Genomic DNA, 8,990 nt, shown 5'->3' with positions numbered 1-8,990 from the left:
CATATATTGACATACAAGGGGTACAGGTTATCTCTTATCACATTAACCGACATACAAGGGGTGTAGGTTATCTCTTTTATCACATTTAATGAATACAAGGGGTACAGGTTATCTCTTTTATCACATTTACTAACATTCAAGTGGTGCACGTTATCACATTTATCACATTTATTGACATACAAGGGGTGCAGGCTATCACATTTATCACAATAACTGACATGCAAGGGGTGTAGGTTATCTCTTTTATTACATATACCGACATACAAGGGGTACAGGCTATGTCTCTTTTATCACATTTACTGACACACAAGGGGTGTAGGAAGAAACTTTCATATTTCAAACAATTTTCAAATTCAAAACATACGTCATCATTTTCTTTAAAGAAATAATTTTAGGTGGGACGGATCACAATAGGCAGTCGACAAAAGACACGGTACCGTGTCGAAATTCATCCACCCTCTGTTTGTAAACAAAGCCCGCGCATGCGCAATCAGGATGGGATGTCTTAGGATACGTGGATGGCAGATGACACCACACCGTCTCAGAGGAGTAGCTACAACCATTTCTAGCCGACTGCAGTCCTCTGTAGCTGGTGTTACTCCGGTTGATGAGCGTATGGTGCTGGTGAGGCTGAAGCACACCTTAGACTTCGTATCTTTGGTATATATATATATATATATATATATATATATATATATATATATATATATATATATATATATATATATATATATATATATATATATATATATATATATATATATATATATATATATATATATATATATATATATATATATATATATATATATATCCAGTTGCCTTCCTAAAAACAGGCAGCTGTACACGGCGGACCCTCCACGTGGGCAGCTTCCAGTTGCAGGTGGCGGACGCTGATCCACCCATCGACGAAAGCTCGCCCTCTCTGGCTGAGGTCAGAGAGGCTGTGGCAAAGTTGAGGCACCTGTCACCTGTAATATCAGTGCGGAGCTGCTCAAAGCTGGAGGTGAGGCCATGATCCGTGGGTTGCATGCGGTCTTGACTGCCGTATGGCAGTTTAGTAGCATTCCTCCTGACTGGAAGAGAGGGCTGGTCGTCCCTATCTGGAAAGAGAAAGGGGACCGACAATGCTGCAACAACTACCGTGATATTACACTGCTCAGTGTGCCAGGCAAGGTGCTCGCCCATTTATTGCTGATGCGAATTCGCAGTCAGCTGCTGAAGACGCAGAGACCTGAACAGTCCAGGTTCACGCCTGGTAAGTCAACAACTGACCATATCCTAGCGCTTAGCGTATTGGTGGCGCGCCGACGAGGAATCGACTGGGAGCCCTTCCGGAGTGACTTTTCCAACCCAGTAGTGTGTGGCGTAGGTTTTGAATGCAGTGATCTGTGCCTGTGAATGCTCGTTTATACTGAGAACTTCTTGGGACAGAGTCAACTGCTTCGTGCATCCGGTTGGCTGATATATAACTTATTGTCAAAAACTTTTTGACCTGTTTATTAATCGCATATTGTCGTTGTACAGTTGAGTTACCCGTTTCTGAATTTTTCGGTACAAGTTTTGTGAATAGTGGAAGTGACAGTCAACAATCTGAACCTGTGGCCAGCAAGACCGAATTGCTATACCAGAAATCTGACTGGAACCTTGTAGGAAATGTGGCTCGCTGCCTTTTGTGGTGAAGGAAATGACTAAAACGCTGTAGGAATTGTGACAATAGATTTTTGTGTAGATAAGTTGTATCCCTGTCGGAAATATGTCACTATTCTTAAAACTCCTGAAGTTGTTGCAGATGTGACGTATAGAAAAAGTGTTGGAAATGTGGCGCCCCCCCAGATGAGGCTCGGGTCGCTGGAACGAGGAACCAGCAATCCTTAGCCTTCTGGACTTTGCAATGTTCAGACGGTTTACGTTTACGTTCTTGTTTACGTGTGTGGTGCCATGGGGACCAACACATAACTCGAAGCCAACTCTGTGCCAAGAGCTGCATTGAAGCCGCCCAAAAAAATGAGTGTCCCGTGGGGGGGATGGGGGGCACTGTCCGATTATAGAGTTGAGCTTCACATAAAACGTGTCTTCCTCCTCAAGTTCACACATCTCGGTAGGGGCGCATACCATAGTAAGAAATATTAACCACAAAGTATGCTTCAACCTCACTGGCATCATATACACATGAGGCGGAGTAACTCCAACAACAGAGGGCTGCAGTAGGGTAGAGATAGATATAACTACTTCTTTGAGACGATTACCATTGCCTTGGTTTGACTTGTAATAGGTAAAGTCCCCACTCCTGATCTCTGTATTGCTAGGTCTCTTCGTTTCAGTCCCACTAAGGCCACTCTCAACCTGCTGAGTTCAGCTGACAGATTGGGTAGTTGAAGATCCTTCGAGACTCAGGATGTCCCAGGCACCCACACGGAGAACCTGTCGGAGGTTACCCCAAGGTTTGGCTCGACGAGTTTGCGCCTCATCTGTACCACTCTCAGAAAGGACCGGTGGGTTTGTTCAGTGGGACAGGGGTTCTTCGCTGCCCCAACAAAACGTATAATGGGAGGCTGGTCGTTGGATATATTAGCTCAATAGCCCCAGGGGTAGCAGGAGAATATACGCAGCCACTACCTGACATCATGGTGGCCGCATGGGTCGTAGCCACGCAGACTAGTCGATTAACCGTCCGTCTTGGCCGGTACAAGGGACCAAAGAGGTGTGTAGCTAACCGCAGCACAAGGTCAACCCCCCAGGCTCCCTTCCTTACAAGGACGCCACACACCGCAAACTTGTGAAAATACTAGGCTAACGGCGCACCAACCCGTCCTCAGGGTTTGGTACATCCAACTAAGAATAATTGTTCAGAAAGAGGGGAAGAGGGAAGCAGCTCGGAGTGGTTCAGTGCGCTGCGTTATCCATCCAAACAGGCTTACCCCCCCCTCCCCCCCCCCTTTGTGTGTGTGTGTGTGTGTGTGTGTGTGTGTGTATATATATATATATATATATATATATATATATATATATATATATATATATATATATATATATATATATATATATATATATATATATATCGATGTAACTGAATAACCTTACTAAAGGTTTCAGGGGCCGTGTTCCCCTGTTTTTCGCAAATAAAACTTTAACAAAGCGTCGTGTAATGTGTATATTATAACATACATGTGAATGTGTGAATGTATGTCGTATCGCCATGGCCCAGCGGCGCCAGGACGTTACACACAGACGCTACGTTGTGCTTAGGAGGTGCTCCTTGCCGTGGGAACGGTGTTGATTCAGCAAGCATGGTGCCGCTGGCCGCTCCTGTCCCGGGAGACGCCGGGGCAGAACAGAGCGGGCGGCGGGCGAGAGCACAGGACTTCTCGGAGTGTGCGTACGACTTACGACTCGTCCACAAAATACTGTAACTATTCTGCGAATATATTTAAAAAGCCAATACAACTATTTAATCAACCAGAGAGAGAGAGAGTAAATTAAGTGAACTCAAAGTGAACTTAACGGCTCCGCTCGGCCAACTCATAACCCACATCACTTAACTAAAAGGCTATTGTGTTGTCTCACGACTTCTATCAACTGGAGAAAGCAGGCAACGGTACACCGGACCTGACGTGAGATAACAGTTCGCGCCTTAATCAAAAACACAATAAAACAGCTAACAAAAAGGCTAACAGTCGGACAATGATGTTATTTTGGCAGTGGATGTTTGAGACCCCGACCTAATGGGCAAAAATATGATTTGGTGTCACATGTGGATAATGAAGCACTTATAAGAGTAAATTTAGGGTAAACTTGGCTAAAAGTTAAAGGCACTGTGAGCGAGGCTAGCCCCGCCAACGACAAAGGTGTTGTTGGGTAGTTGGGTGGGGATGATTGTGTGAGGAAGGAAAGGTTGGGTATGGGGGAGGTTGGTGAACCAACAAGGGATGAAACCAGAAACTACTGCTCGCTTACATACATGCAGCATGTACTACCAATAGTCACATTTTCCATGTAAAGGATAAGTAATTTCCTTCGAGTATAACTGTTTCTCCCCAACTGATAGTCCATATAAGGAACATCCATATTTACAGTAGATTAAATATTGCTACGGTGTGTGTGTGTGTGTGTGTGTGTGTGTGTGTGTGTGTGAAGCAGTAAGACATAACTGCCGATTGGATGGATGATTACTCATACGTCAGAGCTAAACGTCACATCGACGTCACGAGAAGATGAGCGGGGCGGGGCTAGATCTCGCTCACAGTGCCTTTAACTTTTAGCCAAGTTTACCCTAAATTTACTCTTATAAGTGCTTCATTATCCACATGTGACACCAAACCATATTTTTGCCCATTAGGTCGGGGTCTCAAACATCCACTGCGAAAATAACATATTTGTCCGACGCTTTGTTAAAGTTTTATTTGCGAAAAACAGGGGAACACGGCCCCTGAAACAGTTAGTAGTAACTTCCACATCATTTGTTTTCCTTTGTCTTGTATCGGGGAGCACCCTTTCCATCTTCAGACCGTAACCGGTTAGACCAGAGTAAAAACATCAAGTCCTACCTCTATCGGTACGAGGCACCAACTAGATGCAGTAATGATCTTATAACACCGAGGTGAACAGATCCAGTGGTTCTATTCTTAAAACTAAAGTGTAAAAAGTTTAAACTACAAAAATAATACTGTCAACTCCTAGCACGCTAGCCACTGAAGCAAGTGTTTGAGTGCGCTGCGTTATTCATCCAAGTAGGCTTGCCCCCCTCCCCCCCCTCTGTGTGTGTGTGTGTGTGTGTGTGTGTATCTATATATAGATAGATATATATATATATATATATATATATATATATATATATATATATATATATATATATATATAATCTTTTAATAGAACACCCTCCCTATAGGAATTACAGAACTTAAGTCTGAACGCTGTAGGACGTTTCAATGAAGTCATTTCTCCACCAGTCAACTCGACACAATTTCTCAAATCTTTATTCCTTATTCTTCTATAACTGTCAACTATTCCTTTCTTCCACAATAAACATTCTCGGCCAATTAACTCAAAATCTGAACTGGAGACGTCATTATTTCATCTCTAGCTAAATCACCTTCGTAGAGATAGGCGCTCTGTATCGTCTCCACTATTTTGTTCCCTTATCCCAGATGGTATTCATATGCAATGGCCTTGTCCGACCTCGTATGGAGCAAGGATCAGAGAGAGAGACAGAGAGAGGATATTTCTCTCCGACTTCATTGTTATGACGTCACAGGGAACGATGACGTCACGCCCGCATCTCGTGCGCACTGGTGCCCAAAGCCATGGCGAAAGCATGGGAAAGCCCCTGCTATTGCGTTATTTCAACGCAGCAGAATATGAAACTAGTACAGAATGAAAGTTTTGTAATAGGCCGGAACATTTATGCACCATATCGAGAAAATTAACCAAGAGAACAGCAAAACATGCTGAAGTTGAGCTGTCACAGATGCTGTATTTCGTCCATACTATACTGTATGTGTGTTTCATGTTTCCTTCTTGTATCCCTACCAAAATATCGGTGACTGAAGCAGTAAGGAATGCCGTACCATTCTCTTATAGTGATGCAAAAACTGGCCTAGCCTACTAATACATAATGTGACATATACCTCATTAATTTTCCAGGAATTTTAATGTTTTGGTTAATCTAGCCAACTACTGCTTTTAATATACTGAAAAAATTGCTTTGGGAGTGCATAGGATACTTCTTTTGCTTCACATTTGTGAAGGTTTTATAGGTATACTGGTCATACCAATTTGAGAACCCAGCCCCTAGTTGGTGTGACAAATTTGGTAGTATAATTATAAAGATGGTGCAACGCACGTACGGAGAATGTTAACTGTTAAACAGCTCATGTGACTATGAAAGTCTCTTGGCACATTTCCTGTCCTAAGTGACTCCCTGTAAATCAATGTGAGAGGCTTGCCCAAAGCAGATGCACAATCAATCAATCAACAAATCAACATCAATCAATAGCTCTGAATTAAGCCACTGGCACCTGTAAATGGCACTGGAGGAGGGCCTGAATCATCATCTGGGACGTGCAGCCACTCGCCTGTCCCTGCACCGACACAACACTCACCCCGCCACCACCACCAGTCACCTTCATCTTCACTGCTTTCACTATACATGCCTGCATGTGGTTTTGATGGAATATGTACAGATGGTGCAGCCCCTGGCTTCAGTGCCCTTGTAGCCTTTAGTCCCCAAACGGCACCATCACTCCTTGGAGAATAATCTCTTTTTAAGAAGTGACGAGAGCACACGCGGGCATTTCTGGCGTCATATTTATCTGCCCGTCGACACGTATTTTCCTCTTTCGACAGGTTTTCTTGTCTCTGGGGAACCTGTAAAACCTTAGGCCACTAAGTTCCTTGTGTTGCTGGAACACCCAAACACTGCACAAACACCCATTTTAGCTTCTTTAATAAGGGGTTTGGGCTCCAGTGGGCGCCAGTTAAACAGCTGGCGGGCGTGACGTCACACACGCGGTGCATGATGAGAAAACAAATGCTCAGTGAAATATCCTCTCTCTCTGATGCTTGGTATGGAGTATGCATGTCATGTGTGAGGGGCTCCACACACGCAAGCCTTTCAGAGAGACTCAAGGCTCTTCGTCTCATCAACTATTTCCCTTACAGACAGCTTTCTGCCTTTGACATTACGCCACAGTGTTGCCTCTTGTTCTATTTTCTATCAATGTTTTCAAGCTGACTGCATTTCTGAACTTTCTAACTGCATGTCTCCACTCGTCCCGCGGCCCCGTTGCTCCATACTTTCTACTCTAGCTTCTACTCTTCATTCTTTCATCGCTCTGTCTGGTAAGTTCTAGAAGAGCCTTGTATTGTTTGATTTATTCCTGCCTATGATCTAAACCTTTCCAATAAAGGAACATTAAGACACCTCTACCAGGGTTGGAGTAATTACACTGGAAAATAAATAATTACAATTACAATTACTTTCAGAAACTTTGAATTACAATTATAATTACATTTGGAAATAGCAATTACATTGCAATTACAGATACTTCAAAACAAATTCAATTACAGTTAGAGTTATAATTACAAATACAAGGGGTTTGGTTGTGAGGGTGAAGGTTAATCTTCGGCACAGGCAACAGTGTATGGAGGCGAGGAATCGAGCAAATAGGGTTTTATAATTCATATCCAGAAGTGTAAGTAATAAAAGTGCAGAGTCCTAATGGAGCTCGACCAGTACCACATCCATTTCATAATAATACAGTTAAATTACAGATTACTTCATCTTTTAATTAATTACAATTACTTTCTATAATTGCATTTTCAATTACAATTAAAATTACAATTGCAATAATACTGTAATTAATTATATTTCTATTAATTACAATTACAATAACTCCAACCCTGACCTCTATATACGAAATTGATTTTCACTTCAAGACACTTATATATCTTTACAGGATCAGCGTTGAACTGTTTCTTTTACTGTAAAAAAATAATTGATTGTATCTCTGCTTCGCCAGACTACCTTGACTACCAAGAGAGAAGCAATGACAGACAGATGCCCTTCCTGCTGAGGTGTCCACTGCCGCCAAACACAACAGCTGTCCCCCTCGCCGTCTCCCTCACCGCAGAGCCGTGTGGCGAGGCAACCAATCTACTGAAGGTGTGGAGGGTGAATTGCGTAACGTGTGTCTTCCCTTGTGTGTGTGTGTGTGTGTGTGTGTGTGTTTAAGTTGTTACTTGGCTTGGGTAGGGGTGTACAGTATTCTTAAGTTCATGCTGTGGTCCTCTTTGCGGTCACCTAGACACAAAAAGAAAGAATTAGGGAAAAGCCGAGAAGGAAACTCAATAATTCGCGTTCCTCCTCTATTCGCTCAGCTACACATCTTTCCGAACATCATTGTGGCGACATGTAATTTGTTGGTTAAACTATCGGAGCAAGTGTTACATTGTTGTGATACTCATCGTAGCCATTGCGAGTACTATAAGCTATGTCACCCAGGGGCGCCATTTCAGATTTTCTTGGGGGGGCAAGAGATGTTAGGGGTCAAGGTGTATTAATGTGGCTAATACTTGGGTCCAGGGGATGCCCGCCAGTGTCTTTAGATTCAAGGGTGTAAAGACAATTTCCTGCCTCTACAAGGAAAATTCAGATACAAACATGATAAATCCATTTATTCTTCTTTAAGAAAATACAGACTATAAATAAGAAAAAAATAGGCAATATAGATTCCTTGAGTGACATTTTCTGAAATATTTGAGATGAAGGAGCTTAAGGTCATAAATATTTTTGAAAGAGGAATATACAATTTTCAGGATCCATAACGAGTCACTAAACTATATTATATGATTAAGGCATATGAAAAGTTAATTACCCTCCACCTAAGCCACTCCTGTCTTGTTATAAAGCTTTTTTTCCATGCCATCACTAACACTCGGGGGCGTGGGGGGGGGGGGGGGAGGGCTGCCCCTTAGGACCTAAATTGCGCTTTTTCAAAGATTCACTGAGATCTGGGGGTGGTATCATTCCTGTGAACACTACTATTAGCCTACTCATTATAATGATAATAATAATAACACTACTACTACTACTACTACTACTACTACTACTAATAATAATAATAATAATAATAATAATAATAATAATAATAATAAAAGAAATAATAAACATACAATACAAATAATAGAAATCCTGCTCACCCCTACTGTACTGTACTCTCAGCGCCCCAGCCACGCAGCCAGTCAGTTGTCGCCTCGTGGGCATTCGTCAGCCTGGCGCAGGATCCAAAAAGCGTTAGGGAGCTCGCTAATTGAGATACCGATGTAAACACTCGTTAATGGCATCCAAGAAGCTAAACTATGACGTCACAGCGTGGTTAACTTAATGAGAGTCCCAGACCACTCTTAAACGTAGCGAGGTTCATCATGATAAACTTTTTTTATGATTTTTTAGCATTAAATATAGGTTTTAGAGTACACAGAGCAAATTC

The 8,990-nt window shown here is 42.4% G+C and overlaps 1 protein-coding gene across 1 annotated transcript in view; it reads left to right on the top strand.

Moving 5' to 3' along the window:
- The first annotated feature begins 525 nt into the window (after positions 1 to 525).
- The window catches only part of LOC126995269 (uncharacterized), a 31,976-nt gene continuing 23,511 nt past the window's right edge, over positions 526 to 8,990 (top strand). Inside the window, exons 1-4 of the mRNA XM_050854758.1 lie at positions 526 to 624; positions 2,376 to 2,495; positions 3,253 to 3,409; positions 7,521 to 7,663. Of these exons, the coding sequence (XP_050710715.1) occupies positions 526 to 624; positions 2,376 to 2,495; positions 3,253 to 3,409; positions 7,521 to 7,663 (519 nt within the window). The remainder of the gene's footprint in view (positions 625 to 2,375; positions 2,496 to 3,252; positions 3,410 to 7,520; positions 7,664 to 8,990) is intronic.

The sequence above is a fragment of the Eriocheir sinensis genome, chromosome 7, assembly GCF_024679095.1.
Source record: "Eriocheir sinensis breed Jianghai 21 chromosome 7, ASM2467909v1, whole genome shotgun sequence".
In the NCBI taxonomy this organism is placed as follows: domain Eukaryota; kingdom Metazoa; phylum Arthropoda; class Malacostraca; order Decapoda; family Varunidae; genus Eriocheir; species Eriocheir sinensis.
Note: the sequence above shows the minus strand (reverse complement) of the source record. Positions and strands in the feature narration are given on the sequence as shown.